This window comes from Heteronotia binoei, chromosome 1 (assembly GCF_032191835.1).
Source record: "Heteronotia binoei isolate CCM8104 ecotype False Entrance Well chromosome 1, APGP_CSIRO_Hbin_v1, whole genome shotgun sequence".
NCBI lineage: Eukaryota > Metazoa > Chordata > Lepidosauria > Squamata > Gekkonidae > Heteronotia > Heteronotia binoei.
The window spans coordinates 19,714,659-19,731,587 of NC_083223.1; the positions used below are offsets into that span (position 1 = coordinate 19,714,659).

The 16,929-nt window shown below is 45.1% G+C and overlaps 1 protein-coding gene across 1 annotated transcript; it reads right to left on the bottom strand.

The window, feature by feature from the left end:
* Nucleotides 1–9,106: 9,106 nt before the first annotated feature.
* On the bottom strand, nt 9,107–16,853 carry LIG4 (DNA ligase 4). The gene is made up of 2 exons (XM_060231734.1): nt 16,751–16,853; nt 9,107–13,211 (listed from the first exon to the last, which is right to left on the bottom strand). Exon 2 carries the CDS (start codon nt 13,187–13,189, stop codon nt 10,454–10,456), a length of 2,736 nt encoding a protein of 911 aa, XP_060087717.1. The 5' UTR covers nt 13,190–13,211; nt 16,751–16,853; the 3' UTR covers nt 9,107–10,453.
* Between the last annotated feature and the right edge of the window lie 76 nt (nt 16,854–16,929).

Consider the following 16,929-nt stretch of genomic DNA (forward strand, 5'->3'; position numbering starts at 1 on the left):
GTCATATCTCATTGAAGCTCCTCCTCTCCCTAAGCTCTCCTCAGGCTCCTTCCCCCAAATCTCCAGGTATTTCCCAACCCAAACCTGGCAACCCTAACTGGGCCTCCTTCAGAGAGACAACAGGGCACTCCAACCTTTTTGAGTTCATGGGCACCTTTGGAATTCTGACATGGGGGGTGCAACCACAATGCTGCCCCCAAGCACATCACACAGAGGAAAATTCCTTGCAGGTGTTCCTGCAGTTTTAGGGAGGAGGTTAGATGGGACCCACTAGGGCAGGGGTGGCCAAACTTTCTTAACATAAGAGCCACATAGAATAAATGTCAGATGTGTAAGAGCCACCAAACATGAACGTTAGATGTCTGAGAGAAGGAAGGAAGGATGGAAGGAAGGAAGGAAAATAGGGAGGGAGGGGGAGGGGGAGAGAGAGGTGGAAAGAAAGCAACTTGAACTTTAAATGCATTCTCCAAGCTACTAGCTGAAGAAGTGGTTTAAAGAGACAAATGCCTTCTCTGGTGGGGGCTTCAAGAGCCACACAATGTGTGTGAAAGAGCCACATGTGGCTCCAGAGCCACAGTTTGGCCACCCCTGCACTAGAGAAATGGATATAAGACAGCTTCACGTTTTCATGTGGTCAAGACCTGGTTGCATTTCATATTTCAAAACTGTTGTGGCACAGTCCAAACCGAAGGGAAGAAGAGAACATGGGTGTGTGGGGATGGAGTGGCGGGAGAGGAGAGGAGAGATCAGGACCTTGAATCAAGCACGTTTTTTGAAGGGATGTGGGTTTATTACAGGAAATGTTGGATCCCACTAATCTGGCAGAAACAGCAGCCGGGGTCGCCTCTGGTTTAGGAATGGAAAGGAAGGAACTGCAGGCTTCCTTGCTTTCAAATACGATGTTTCTGATAGCAGCATCTGAGCAGAGCTCTTTCAAGCTACCATAAGGCAAATTGCTGACAAGCTGTTTTTGAACTGTTGCACTGTTGTTCTGGTTTTTCAGAGCACCCCTGACAAGCCGCTGTTTAACGACTGCCAGTGAGGGGGTCAAGTGCACTGTTGAACAACTCTTACTGTTAAAAAGTTTTTCCTATGCCAGTCCTCCCCAGCAGTAACAGCTTCCTGCCCTCCTCTAAGTGACAACCCTTCTAATACTTCAAAAGAGCAATCATGGTCTCCCCCCTCAACCTCCTCTTCTCCAGATTGAATATCCCCAAGTCCCTTAGCCTTTCCTCGTTGGGCTTGCTCTTCATGGTTTCTTGGAAGTAATCTACAGTGAGCACTGTGGTACCTACTCTCTACACATGCCCAGGATTGCCGCTTTAGTTTAAAGAAAGAAGATGATATTGGATTTATATCCTGCTCTTCACTCTGAATCTCAGAGTCTTGGAGCAGCTCACAATCTCCTTTATCTTCCTCCCCCACAACAGACACCCTGTGAGGTAGGTGGGGCTAAGAGAAGCTTTCCCAGAAGCTGCCCTTTCAAAGACAGCTCTGTGATAGTTATGGCTGACCCAAGGCCATTCCAGCAGCTGAAAGTGGAGGAGTGGGGAATCAAACCCAGTTCTCCCAGATAAGAGTCCACACACTTAACCTCTACACCAAACTGGCCCTCCTTTCTCACATCAGACTTTCTAGTTAATCATAGAGTTGGAAGCGACCTCCAGGGTCATCTAATCCAACCCCCTAAAATCACAGGATCTTCATTGCTGTCAGATGGCCATCTAGCCTCTGTTTAAAAACCTCCAAGGAAGGAGAGTCCACCACTTCCCGAGGAAGCCTGTTCCACTGAGGAATTGCTCTAATGGTCAGGAAGTTCTTCCTAATGTTGAGCCGGAAATTCTTTTGATTTAATTTCAACAAACTGAAAGAACATTTGGTTTGGATAGCATTTGCTTAGGAAACCAACAAAATAGTAACATGTCAGAATGGGAGAATGATGGTGAGAGTGTCATAAGGCAATAAATGGAGGTTATTTTCACTACGAGTTGTTTTTTTCTAAACTAAAACCTCAGTATTCAGGTTAAATTGCCATGTTGGCACTTTGCGATAAATAAGTGGGTTTTGGGTTGCAGTTTGGGCACTCAGTCTCTAAAAGGTTTACCAGCACTGCCACAGGGCATAATGGAGAACTGATTCGTGGGTATCTGGGGCTCGGGAGGGGGGGGCTGTGTTTTTCAGGTAGAGGCACCAAATTTGCAGAATAGCATCCAATGCCTCTCCTCAAAACACCCACCAAGTTTCAAAAGGATTGGACCAGGGGGTTCAATTCTATGAGCCCCCCAAAAAGGTGCCCCTATCCTTCACATATACCTGTTGTAAGAGGCATGTCAAAAAGTGGAGTTGCCAACCTCCAGGTGGTGGCTGGAGATTTTCCACTATTACAATTAGTGTTCCCTCTAAGCTGTTAGTGTGAGCTAGCTCCCAGTATTGTAGCCTCTAGCTCACACATTTTTGTCTTAGCTCAGGAAAAACAGCCCCAGAGCAAGCTAATTTATGCAGCAGCTCACAACTTTAATGCCAGTAGCTCATGAAATGGAATTTTTACTCATAAGACTCCACAGCTTAGAGGGAGCTTTGCCCCCAAAATCTCTGGGTATTTCTCAATCCAGAGCTGGCAACCCTAAAAAGGGGAGGGCAGAAAAGGAATGTGGTTGGTCGGACACCCAAGATGGAGGAGGCAGGGACTTCACTGCAGAGGTATAGAGTCTCCTTAATGTAAGGACATAGCTCCCAGCATGATCTGGGAATGATGCCATCACACTGGGGAAGGGGTGTTCTAGCACATGTCCCAAACTCTGTGGTTTAACCATAGAGTTTTGGGCATATCCTAGTGTGTCACCTAACATTAGGGTGGCCAACTGTGTTGAGAAACACCTGGAGATTGAGAGGGTGGACAAGATTTGGGGAGAAGATGAACCTCAGTGGGATATGCCAGAGACTAACCTCCAAAGCAGCCATTTTCTCCAAGGTAACTGATCTCTGTTGCCTGGAGGCTGGCAACCCTGCCTAATGTGATGATGTCACTCAGGGCTGGAATTCTAGCAGGAGCTCCTTTGCATATTAGGCCACACACCCCTGATGTAGCCAATCCTCCAAGAGCTTTCAAGGCTCTTTTTTGTAAGCTCTTGGAGAATTGGCTACATCAGGGTGTGTGGCCTAATATGCAAAGGAGCTCCTGCTAGAATTCCACCCCTGATGCCACTTCTGGGTAGTGCCAGAAGCAATATCCTTAGCTGAGGGATGCTCAGGACGGATTCCAACATATCAAACAGTTAAAAGCCAACAATACGTCAATAGATAAACAGTAAAACAGTTAAACAATTAAAACATACTAAAAGTTAAAACTTCAAGACAATTGACAGTTGAGCCAATAGCTCAGATTTAATGTACGTTAAGGCAGCGTGGATAAGGTAGACACTTAATTTAGGTGTCCGAAGATGACAGCTATATCAGCCCGATTTCCTCCAATCCAGATGTTGGGAGGCCAGTTAGATGGTATAACTAAATAAGGACGCACGCCTGCCTCAGCCAAAGGCCTGGCGAAACAGCTCCATCTTACAGGCCCTCCGGAATGGTAACAGGTAGGGGGAGATGTGCCACTATCTCAGAAGGCCTTGGCATCCGTAGCTGTGACCCATGAAAATTCATATTGGAACAAATGTTAGTCTTTAAGGTGCACCTGGATTTTTTGTTTTGTTTTTTTCAAAGCAGGCAAGCAAGAAAAAAAAAAACTCCTCAATGAAACCGGGCCCCCTGCATGCAGGCGTGCTGCAGGCTGAAAACACAGGGCTCCTGACAGTAAACAAGAACATCTGCTGCTCTGAATTGGACTCAAGAAGAGCATCAGGAAGGCTGTCAACTGGAGCTCCTTTTGCTGACAGCTCAAACTAGTGTTTGAAATACAAAAATACAAAAATACAAAATATTGTGCACAAATACTCTTAACTGGTGTAAATAAAGTTCTATTATAATGAAATGAACAGCCTACAACAGTGGGCATACATTCATACAGTATAAATAGAAATAGAAAACAACAGTCTCAAAACAATATTCCAAGGAGGACCCCACACAGTCACAGAGTTTTCAAAATGAGTACAATGACTCAAAAATAAAGTTCCACAGGAGTCCCTCCGTTGTTTGTTGACTTCTGAAGGACAAATTCTAGCCTTCACGCAAACCCCGGATTTGATTGCATTCCGCTGCTCCTGCAGCTTCCTCGTAAGTCAACTGAAAAATCCAGCCAAGTTCTTTCTCAAACGCCCATTTTGATATCTTAATTTGCAGCTTTAAGATATCAAAATGGGCGTTTGAGAAAGAACTTGGCTGGATTTTTCAGTTGACTTACGAGGAAGCTGCAGGAGCAGCGGAATGCAATCAAATCCGGGGTTTGCGTGAAGGCTAGAATTTGTCCTTCAGAAGTCAACAAACAACGGAGGGACTCCTGTGGAACTTTATTTTTGAGTCATTGTACTCATTTTGAAAACTCTGTGACTGTGTGGGGTCCTCCTTGGAATATTGTTTTGAGACTGTTGTTTTCTATTTCTATTTATACTGTATGAATGTATGCCCACTGTTGTAGGCTGTTCATTTCATTATAATAGAACTTTATTTACACCAGTTAAGAGTATTTGTGCACAATATTTTGTATTTTTGTATTTTTGTATTTCATATATTGTGCTGCCACTGTTCTTTTGCAAACTAGTGTTTGAAGCAGAAATTCACAACTGTTTTGACATACAACAAGTAGCAAATCAACGGACAGATGGGAGTCTGGCTGTATGAGGCACCTGAAAGGAAACCGGTTGGTCCGTGATGGTTTTTTCAGTGCGTTCTCCCTAGGCCTACCTGCTGCCAGACTGCCCATGAGGAAAGCAAAAGACAACAGCTGTTGCCAAAATGGATGTAGAAATTGGGGGGAGGGGTCAGCTCTCCTGGCTTCAGCTACAGGGAAGTGCTAATTCGGCCAGGGGACTGCCTGGAGTGTTTAACCCAGGGGTGTCAAACTCATTTGTTATGAGGGACAAATCAGACATAAATGAGACCTTGTTGAGCTGAGCCATGTTGGGTTGGGCCAGGCCGTGTGTGTACTTAGATAGTAGAACTTTATAAAGGACACAGACAAATACAAAGATTTTTTTAAAAACCGTAAAACATCCTTATAACATTAGCACTCAGTCTTAAAGGTGCTTTCTTTGTATTTCTTCCATGGGATCCAGGGAACTGGGCAAAGGAAGCTCTGGCTCTTTCCTTTCTTCCCCAGGGGACCAGGTGAGGGAGGAGCCTCAGCCAATAGAAGGAAAAGTGGCTTGGCTCAGTATCTGGGCTGTGCAATTGAAACAGCCTGGCAACGCAAGCTCTCCCTTCTCCCCTTCCTTCCTGAGGAGCCTCGGCCAATGGAGAAAATAGAGGTTTTGTTCTGTAGCTCCTGTGTGATTGAGCAAGCCTGGCAAATCAAGCTGTGACGAAGAAGGAAGCAAGAGAGAGGAAGAAGGAAGCATTTGACAGCCAGTTGCTCGGGGGCCTGATAGGAACCTTCTGGAGGCCTGATTTGGCCCCCAAACTGCACGTTTGACATCCCTGGTTTAACCCTTCCCCTTGCACAAATTCCTCCATCAAAGGTGCAATCCCATTACTTGCTACTAGCCCTGCGTGGGGACGTAATAGAAATTTCCATAGCGGGGCTGATAGCTGCCAGGAGAAAAGAGTGTGGGGGAAACAAAGGTTGGCTAGATCTTGTAGCATTAACAGAACGGCAAAGAGCATGCTGGAAAGGGGGCATGGGTGAGGTAGACCTGAAGAACCTCTAGGTGGTGGCTGGAGATCTCCTGGCATTACAACTGACCTCCAGACAACAGAGATCAGTTCACTTGGAGAACATGACTGCTTTGGGGGATGGACTTTATGGCATTGTACCCCACTGAAGGCCTTTCCTCCCCAAACCTTGTCCTCTCTAAGGATGCTGGTGCCTCTCCTCAAAAAACTCCCCAAGTTTCAAAAAGATTGGGCCAGGAGGTCCAATTCTATGAGCCCCCAAAGAAGGTGGCCCCATCCTCCGTTGTTTTCAATGGAAAGGAGAAAACGGAGTTTAAAGGATTCCTTTAAACACCTACAAGCAGGAAGTTCACCTAGATGTCGTTTAAAGGGACTGCAAATTCCTTTAAATGCCCTTTAACTTCAATTGTCCAACAGTCCTGAAAATCTGGAATATTCTGGGGATTTTCAAGGTTTGGCTATTTCAGATAGCTGAAAAAATAGCCTAATCTATATCTGGCTGAAAGAATATCCAGAAAATACAGATAAGGTTTTTTTTTTTTTTTAAATCTGCTTTAATTTAGCTGAATGCACACCCCTAGAAACAGCTGATCGCTGCAGTCTTCTTTTCCCCCCTCCTCCCCACAAACTTTTTTTCATTCTTTTTTAAACTTAAACAAAAGATATACAAGTGCAAATATTCACAAAATCTTAACCCTTTAAATCCCCCCTCCCCCCAGACAAAAACCTATAACAACATAGCAGAAATGAACAAGCGCTGTTAGCTAATTCCAGAAATAATCTGTAGGACGTGGGGGGGCCCCTCTTTACGTTTTGCTCATTCTAAGAAAAAAGCACTCATTACATTCTGGAAATAGCTAAGCTTCTGCAATCAATAGTTATTAAATGTGTTCAATCAGCCTCATCATTAAGCTGCATTGTCATCGGAGTTAGAGGGAGCGGGGTTTCGCCTATGGGAGCCGCTCCGAAAAACTCCTGCCTGCTATTTCGGTTCTTCTGTCTGCAGCTTTGTCATTCAGCGTACCCCAGAACATCTGAAGCCAGAAGAGTTCGGAGTGATTCATAGCCTCTATAAAAGCTCAGCTGTGGACTCTTGTTACACCAACCCACAGTCTGTTTTCTGCGATGAAGCAGAGTGATGAAGACAGGGACAATGTGGCAGAATAACGAAAGGAACGTTTGGGCGAAAATGCTCCCACTGGTGGGTGGATTCTCTCCTGCATGCAATAGCAGACCAGCCAAAAAGACTGGCTCTATTCCACAACCTGCAGGCCACAAGAGAGGAGGAGGGCAGCCACACTTAGCAGTGCCAAACAAGGCCACAAGGATTGTGCAGCAGCTTTCCGAAAATGCTGGTGATGCAGTAACCAAGGACCGAAGATGAGGCTGACAGGAGATAAGATTAAAAGAATCTCAGCTGCCTAGATGTCAAAAGGATGTGGTCAAAATAAAAAGTGAGTTTAAAAAAAGATGATGATGCAGGCAAGAAATTCAGGGGAAAAATTTCACCAACTCCTTTCTTGAAATAACTGCAAGGGTGGGGGGGACAAAGAAAAGTAATACAGAAAGAAGAGCCAGTGTTTCTAAACCTACATGCACTAAAAAGGAATTATCTCTATGAAGAAGTGTTGGTTTTTACACCCCACTTTTCATTACTCAAAGGAGTCTCAGAGCAGCTTAAATCACCTTCCCTTTTTCTACCCACAACGGACACCCTTGTGAGGTAGATTTGGTGTAGTGGTTAAGTGTGCAGGTTCTTATCTGGTAGAACCGTGTTTGATTCCCCACTCCTTCACTTGCAGCTGCTGGAATGGCCTTGGGTCAGCCATAGCTATCACAGTAGTCCTTGAAAGGGCAGCTGCTGTGAGAGCTCTCTTAGCCCCACCTACCTCACAAGGTGTCTGTTGTGGAAAAAGAAGATAAAGGAGATTGTAAGTCGCTCTGAGACTCTGATCCAGAGAGAAGGGTGGGGTATAAATCTACTGTCTTCTTCTTCTAGATGGGGCTGAGAGAGCTCTGAGAGAACTGTGAATGACCGAAGATCACCAAGCTGGCTAAATGCAGAGGAATGGGGAATCAAACTCGGTTCTCCAGATTAGAGTTGGCTGTTCTTAACCACTACACCACACTGGATGATTGACCTCACCTGGACCATAGCTTACTGGTCCCAGGTTAGATGCTGTTGGGAAGCTGAGTTTTTCCCTGCTTCCTCACAGTATTGTGGTTCCATCCTTTCTCTGATCTCTCCCACACCTGCTTTTCTCCTAGGTTTTGGGAAAGACTGCAGCCAAGCCCGTAATGTTTCTTTATCACAACATTTTCTCTGCCCTTGTTCCTGCAGGGGTCCTTTTCTCCTGCTACCATCAGGGAGGCTTTAAAAAAACCCCTTGGCAATTGAATATTTTTATACTGTTATAGTGATATACCAATGTGTAGCAGGTTTGCTGAATTCCCTGCTTTGATACTATTTTTTTAAAAGCAAGTCCCTGGCTCCTTTCATTGTGGAGATATAAGAGGAAAGGCAGATGAAAGGAACTAAGAGACATACTGTTTTTTAAAGGAGTGACAGCTGGGAATTCAGAGAACCAGATAGATGCTGATTTAAAAACGAACAAACTGAAAACGATGCTGGCAAGGCGAGGTGGGTGATGGCCACTGCTGGGGGACTTGGGCAGGGAAACTATGGGGAAATTTACCATGTGGAAGACACATTGCCACTAGATGATGTCAGTGGCAACAACAGGGAAGCTACACAAGTCTGTCCTTATGGGAAAAAACATTCTGGGCATCCTGTCAACAACAACAAAAAAGGCTTTTGATCCAGGGCTGGCCAAACTGTGGCTCAGGAGGCTCATGCAGCTCTTTCACACATATTATGTGGCTCTCAAAGCCCCCACCACCCCATCGGCCAGCTTGCGAAAGGCATTAAATCGTGTTTCCAAACCAAGCCAACCAACGTTAGAGACTTGGAGAATGCATTTAAAGTTGCTCTCTTTCAACCTCTCCCTCCCCATTCTTCCATCTCTCTCTCTTTCTTTCTTTCTTTCTTTCTTTCTTTCTTTCTTTCTTTCTTTCTTTCTTTCTGATGGCTTGGAGAATGCATTTAAAGTTGAAGTTGCTTTCTTTTCACCTCTCCCTCCCCATCTATTTGCCTTCCTTCCTTGCAGCTCTCAAACTTCTGATGTTTATTCTATGTGGCTCTAACATTAAGCAAATTTGGCCACCCCTTGATTGGAAATGATAATGACGTTAGCAACGTCTCTGTTAAGAAGCTTTTAAATAAATTTAAAATCTTTGCTGCGGGTTCCTTCGTAATTTAATACAGAACAACTTTATTTTTAAAAAAACAAGCATTTTTATTGGTATAATTCAGTACAGAATATTTAGAGACTATGAAAAAATATCTTACACTATCTGTGGAACTAATTTATGTTCTAAAAGTGCAAAGCTGTTTAAAACCAATTATTTCAATACTGCCAGACCTCTCTTTTGTTCAAACTCGCGTTCAGATTATTACCCCAAAATTCCCCTTCTTGAGAGACCACAGTGATTTCTTGGGTATGTTTGGTACAGTAATAATCTGACATTTTGGATTCTAGCGCAGAGGAAATTAAGGCCACAAAAATAAAAACTCAATATAGATCCTTTCTTTTAGATTTAAAAAAGTAGTCAGTCAGGAGGAGAAAATAAATGTTGTCAAACAATTCCACTTTACATAAAACATGCCTAAAACTGGCCTTTGCATAATTTATTTTAAGAGACTGCAATTTAATGTATTTTTTTTAATTACAACTAACATGCTACAGCAGATTACATGGTTAGCAGGGGTGGAATTCTAGCAGGATCTCCTTTGCATATTAGGCCACACCCCCTTGATGTAGCCCATCCACCAGGAGCTTAGAAAAAAGAGCCTTGTAAGCTCTTGGAGGATTGGCTAAATCAGGGGTGTGGCTTAATATGCAAAGGAGCTCCTGCTAGAATTCCACCCCTGGTGGTTAGCGCCAGAAGGTGCAATGTGACAGAGCAAATTCTTGCTATAATGGCCTACAATTTGCCACAACATAGTTCTATCATCAGAAAACTTTAAAAGATAGATCTATTTCCCCTTCTCAAGCAGACAGCAGTTTCAGAATGACTAACTGCCCATCTACTATAATGCTTGGATATTTTTTTAAAGCCATGTTGACTTCTCGGCCTCAGCATGATTAAATGGGTTCAAATTGTTGCAGGTTAACAAGTCTTCAAACTGAGTTCTAATCAGCCTAGGAATATTTTAGCCACTATGTAAAAGAAGCACCAACCTAGATTAAAAGGAGAGAAACCCCCAAGCAATGGCAATTCTCTTTCTTCTGAAATGTATTTGAAAGCTTTATTTCATTCCCCACACTTAAAATTAAAACAGAGAAGGGAGGATTTAAAAGAGCCTGGCAAAATTCTCTTGTGTAAGAATCAGAGCTTTTTTTGTAGCAGGGACTCCTTTGCATCTTAAGCCGCACACCCCTGATGCAGCCAATCCTCCAAGAGCTTAGAGGGCTCTTCTCACAAGGCCTTCTGTAAGCTCTTGGAGGACTGGCTACATCAGGGGTGTGTGGCCTAATATGCAAAGGAGTTCCTGCTACAAAACAAGCCCCGTGTAAACTACATCAAGTATCTCCTTCCCTGCTAAATAAAATCTCATTTAAATCAAGTAAACATCTTCATTTTGTAACTCCCCAGCCCTTATGGAATCCTTTACCCACTGTTCAGACAGAATTTTAAATTTCCTTTTAAATGTTCGTCTGATTGCCTTGATCTCCTTTACCCGACCACGATCTTCCCCGATAATTACGTGGGACACCCCTTCCTCCAGCTGCAAGGCGACTCTCGCTCCATGAAAACGAAGCATCAATGAGTTGGTTAACAGCCTTGTCTGATTAACTTTATGTCTCGAATCATTCACTTCAGGAAGGTCCAGGTAAACAGTGTGCTGCCTGAACATACTGAGCACAGAGCTGTCCCAAGAATATCGTGCTTCTAGGTCAGCGATCGCGTCCCAAGAGATCTTCTCCCTCAAGTTGCTCATCTTCGAGAACAACTCCTTTAACTGGGTCACATCAGTATCAGCGGTATAACTGTCGCCATAACGGTCATACTTGCAGGCAAAGTGTTCTTTCGTTTCGGAGGACATGTGAATCATGAAAGTGGGCTGCCACGGCACAAACGCCTGCCTTTCAAAGCACTGTAAAAGCCACTCTGCTCTCACAACGTCATGCTTGTTGGAAGAAATAATATTTCTCACTCGGATGTTCTCAGTCCCTACGACAACACAATACGTGTCCGAGCCTGGGTTTTGTACGACGCTGCCACCAAATTCCGCTATTTTGCTTTCTAGCTCATTTTTCGGACAGCTTTCTGTCCCTGTCATAACACAAAACTCCACGTCTTCAAATATGCTGGAAAGTCTGCTGACGTTAGAAAGGTCGGGGGCTTTGAAATGATCCATGACTCCGATTCTTTTTTTAACCTTGGGTACAGGTTTACGTTTTTTCCCTTGCGGCTCATCGTGCTCAACGTCAAGGTGCTTTGTTGCCAGCTTCCCCGATGCTTTGCCTCTGAGCTGCTCTAAAAGGTCAAGAGTTGTACATTCATACCACTCCTTATCCTCTCTGATCTTCTCAATTCGAGGGAAACGCAACGTACAATCAGTTTTGTACATATCACTACTCACAATCTCAGCCGCTTTAACCTGGACAATGACTGAATTGCAAGGCTCAATATATACCTCTGGCTTCTCTGTCCCGCACAAGATATTACAAGGAGGATCTTTTTTACGGTATGGTTTCCAGTGTTTCGCTAATTTCAAGCCCAGATCATACAGCTCTTTCATAGTGTAGCCAGAACCGACACGACAAATGGAATGGAACACAGATGGTTTCTCACCTGGTGAAGGTATCTCAGCAACTGCACACAGGAAGTGGGACATCATGCCACCACGATGGCCTTTCCCCCAATAGCCCCCAACAATGAGAAGGTCTAGCTCATCCATCAACCCACTGACATACTCTGGTTTGATCTTCAGCCATCCTTCTCCACGTTTATCTGGCTTGTAAACCGATGTGGGGTCTTTCACTACAATTCCTTCTTCCCTGTTATCTATAGCTTCGTTTAGAGCATCTATAACTTCTTTCCGGGTGCTGGCTTGATGTTTAAGAACGACCTGTATTCGACCAGTTATTGGGGTAAAGAGTTTGTTGAGTATCTCATACCTTTTGCTCAACATCTCATGACCCAACTTCCGGCTATTCACCATGAGGACATCAAATACGCAGAAGCACGTCTGTAGTTCAGAATCATCCACCATCCTCTTGATGTCAAACTTGCTTCCCTTCTGCGTGAAGGTTTGCGTCGTGGGGTTGTAGGCCATCATTTCGCCATCCAGAATGCAGTTCTGAACATCCTTCCTGAAAACGTTATGAACGAACGGAGTCAACGAACCTTCGAGGGGCGATGCCCCAAACTGCTGAGTATAATCATATCCATTTCGTGAGAAATACTTGTACACATCGCCGTCTTTGTGCATCTGTATCCTCTCGCCGTCCAACTTGGTTTCTATGTAGAAACTCTGATGGTTCATCTGCTTTTCAATTTGTTGTATGTTGGCGATTGCAGCGAGCATTGGCTTAAAGGCAGAAAAGAGAGAAATAGAAACATCGCTAAGAGATACGGAAGGATCGTGCAGCTGCCTGCATACCTTCTCCAGATCAGTTGTGACGCCAAACAACTCTGCGGCGTCAGGGTGGAAGATGGAAAATAAGGTTTGTTGGCTGACCCCCAGTTTCAAATCCTTGATGATCATTCTGATCAGCCACTTCTGTTCAAGTGCTGAGCTCTGAGTGATTAACTGCAGAAGAGACTTCTTGACCAAATCCTTCCGTTTAGAAGCGTTATTAGTAGAAACAGAATCTAGAAGAATGTTCACCTGCTGTATGGTCAACTGGCCTTGCTTGACACATCTTGGCTTCAGCACAAAATAGGCTATGGAAGCAAAATCTCCCGCATCTCCCCGCGAGCCAGCAGGTGTTCGATAATTTAAAAGTTTTAGAGCATCTTTCCCCCCCTTGGGTAAATTTAGCACTTCGATATACAGCTTAGCCAGCATAGTTTCTTTAATTCCATAAGCCATCCTCTCCCTTTCGAGCTGTGGAAGGATAAGTCTCATGGCAGGATAAAAAGAATCCGTCGTGTCCTTGTTATCTTTGTGAAGGGCGTCATGAAATTTCCTCCAGGAATCTAAAAAATCTTTGAAATGCTTTGTCTTCTCTGGCCGGAATTTACATTTCTGTACCTGCTCTAAAATTGAGCAGAGGTCTGCAAAAGGGACCTGTGATGCCACAGTCACCTGTGAAGGCGTATGCGAAGCAGGGATGGAAGACATCTTGGTTTGGCCCTCTTTTCTGCTGCAAGAACAAAATGATTAAAATGTCAGCCTTTTACTTCTGTTCTGTAAAATTCTTCCAGCCGCTGACAACCTTTCCTAGAATTGTAACAAAATAATTAAGTCCTGCTGTATTCAACAGATCTTTATTCTCTGATTAAATGTTGTCATGATCTGAGGCCTAGTGTGGCCTAGAGGGCAGGGAGAAGCCTGCCTAGGAGTAGATTCAGGGGCCTACATCTCCCAGGATTCCTTCTGTCCCTCTGATTGGGTAGCAGAGTTTTAGAGGGAAAACTAGCCCAAAGGGAGTGAGATCTGGGAGGAAAGCATAAATAGGCTTGGTTGGAAAGGGAAGTTGTTCTCTCTGCTAAGGCTGGACTGGAGGAAGTTGCAGCTCAGCTGTAGAGAGATCCCTCATCCAGGGAGGGTGAGTGAATTGGTTTGACTTAGAGAAGGGAAATCTAGTCAGATACGTCTGGGCCACCGGACATCCTACAGAACGCTGGCGATCTTGGTCGAGAAGTCAATACCGCCTATACTGGACTGAAATAGCACTATAGAATGGTTTTAAAGTTAATATATGTAAATTATGGTTTTATATGTTTTATTGGATTGATTGTTTTTATAATGTTGTAAGCCGCCCTGAGTCCGCTTGCGGAGAGGGCGGGATATAAATGGGAAGTAATAAATAAATTTATTTATTTAAACCAACTTTTACTGTTTCTTATTTCACCGTTGCACTAAACGTTTAATGCTACACACTTCTTGTTCTAGAGCAGGGATTCCCAACTCCCAGGCTGTGGACCGGTCCTGTGGCCTGTCAGTAACTGGGCCGTAGAGCAAGGCAGAGCTGCCGCACCACCCCTTTTGCCTATCCCGGGCAGGTGGAAGGGGCAGCTACCCCCCATTTAAAGCCCCCCATGGGAGGGCAGGGATGTGGGGGGGGGCAGCAAAAACCCCAGCACCCCACAAATACACACACCAGTCTGTAGAAAAATTGTCTTCCGCAAAACCGGTTCCTGGTGCCAAAAAGGTTGGGAGCCACTGTTCTAGTGCACTTATATTAAACTTCTTGTTAAACTGCCTGGATCCTCACATCTCTTCCGTCACAGTTAAAAGGTTTTACTAAAAGGAAGATTAAGGGGTGCTTGAGTGCTCTAGGCCCTCCCAGACAGACCCTTACCAGAGCGGTGGCCGCTGGTCCCGTGCTGTGTGACAAATGTGAAAAGGATTTCTGACTTACAGTACAACCTTAATCGGAGTTATATCTTTCTGTGAAGTCATGAAGACGTTTATTGTTACTGTTTGCCCTAGTAGTGCACAAAAATGCAATCTAACTACTTTGGAACCAGCTGTGCTGTACTCAAGTCACATGCAGCCTGATCCTATGCACGTTTACTTTGAAATTAATCTCTCCGCCATCAACGAGATTTACTCTCAAATAAGCACACATAGTATCACAGCTGTAGCTCCAGTGTACATGAAGGCTCAAGTAAATTGCATAGGCAAAGCAGAATGCTGCTTATAGATTGTAGACCAGTACAGATAGGGTTAGGACTGCCAATCCCCAGGTGGGGGCAGGGGATCCCCCAGTTTGAAGGCCCTGCCCCCGCTTCAGGGTCATCAGAAAGCGGGAGGAGGGGAGGGAAATGTCTGCTGGGAACTCTATTATTCCCTATGGAGACATTCCCATAGGAAATAATGGAGAATTGATCGGGGGGGGGGGGCTATTTGTTTGAGGTAGAGGCACCAAAATTCCAGTATAGCATCCACTGCCTCTCCCTAAAATACCTCCCAGGTTTCAAAAAGATTGGACCAGGGGGTCCAATTCTATGAGCTCCAAAAGAAGGTGCCCCTATCTTTCGTTATTTCCTATGGAAGGAAGGCATTTAAAAAGGTGTGTGGTCCCTTTAAATGGGATGTCCAGAACTCCCTTGGAGTTCAGTTATGCTTGTCACACCCTTGCTCTTGGCTCCACCCCCAAAGTCCCCAGATATTTCTTGAATTGGACTTGGCAACCCTAGATAGGGTACTATCCACCATTCAAGAAGACTGAACACTAGCAAGCAGACATAGCAATCCTGCAATGGCTTGGAGAATGCATTTAAACTTGCTTTATTTCCACCTCTCCCTCCTCGCCATCCACCTGCCCGTCTTTCCTTCCTTCCCTCGAGGTTCTCAAACATCTGACGTTCATGTCTTGTGGCTCTCAATCATTTGACATTATGTTAAGCAAGTTTGGCCACCCCCAAACTACAGGCTTCAGTTTCTCTGAAGGAAACAGCAGTGCCAGAGCACGGGCTCTACGGTATCACATTCCTGTTGAGTGCTCTCTGTCTTCACCCTCCCAGGCACGCCTCCCCCAATCTCCAGGAATTTTCCAAGCCAGGGATGGCAACCCTAGATAATCTTATCTTTCTCACAGTTGCTGAGACCCTATGAAGTGGGGTAGTTAAGAGAGACAGAGACTTGCCTAAAGTCAGCAGGGGAACTTCATGTTGAGCAGAAATTTGAATCCACGTCTTCTAAGTCCTAGTTGCCACACCAGCTGTCTGATAGCAACGGAAGGGAAGCAGAACCCTGGGTCGGGAAAATTCCTGAGATTTGGGAGTGGCACCTGGGAAAAGGCAGTATTGGGGAAGGAAAGAAACTCAGCAGGATAAAACATAGAGTCTGCTCCACATTTTCAGGGTAACCAATCTATGTCATCTGGAGATCATCTGTAATGCCAGACTTAACACAGTGATTGTAGGGGTGCGAGGTCCCCCTTGGCTGGTAAAGTTGACAGCTCCAGGTTAGAGAGTTTCTGGATTGGATTAGATATTGGATTTATATCCCGCCCTATACTCTGAATCTAAGAGTGGTCACAATCTCCTTTACCTCCCCCACGCACACACGCAACAGATACCCTGTGAGGTAGGTGGGGCTGAGAGAGCTTTCATAGCAGCTGCTCTTTCAAGGACAACTCCTACGAAACCTATGGCTGACCCAAGGCCATGCTAGCAGGTGCAAGTGGAGGAGTGGGGAATCAAACCCGGTTATCCCAGAGAAGACTCTGCGCACTTAACCACTACACCAAACTGGTTCTTAAGATTTAGGAATAGAGCCCAAGGAGGACAGCAGCCTCAGTGGGGTACAATACCAGGGAGTCCACCTTCCAAAATATTCATTTTCTACAAGGGAACTAATCTCTGTAGTCTGGAGATCAGCTTAGGGTTGCCAGCCTCCAGATAGGGCCTGGAGATCACCCACTTTTACAACTAATTCCCAGCTGACTGAGATCAGCTCCCCTGGGGAAACCAGCTGCGATGATGTCTGGACTCTACAGCATTGCACCCTGCTGAGGTCCCTCCCCTCCCCAAACCCTCTCCCGGATTCACCCCCAAAATCTCCAGGTATTTTCCAGCCCACACCCAGCAACCCTAGATCAGCTATAATTTTGGGATATCCCCAGGTCCCTCTCCCTGGAGGTTGGCAACCTAAAAAAGCCATTTTATCACAATGCTGCAGCGGGAGAAAAGTGCGTGTAAGCGTTGGGCACTCTCCGTTCTCTCTCCCTACCTTGAGGGGCTTCTACTTGGGCCAGTTTGAGGCACTACTTCCGGGTCACACTCCTCCAAGTCATCGAAAGACTGAAGCGAGCCTTTCTATAGCGAAAGGCAAGGCCTCCTGCGCATGCGCGCTCCGTTCTTTATGCGCCATAATCTCGCGGTATTCCTCTCCGGCTGTCAGGCACTTTT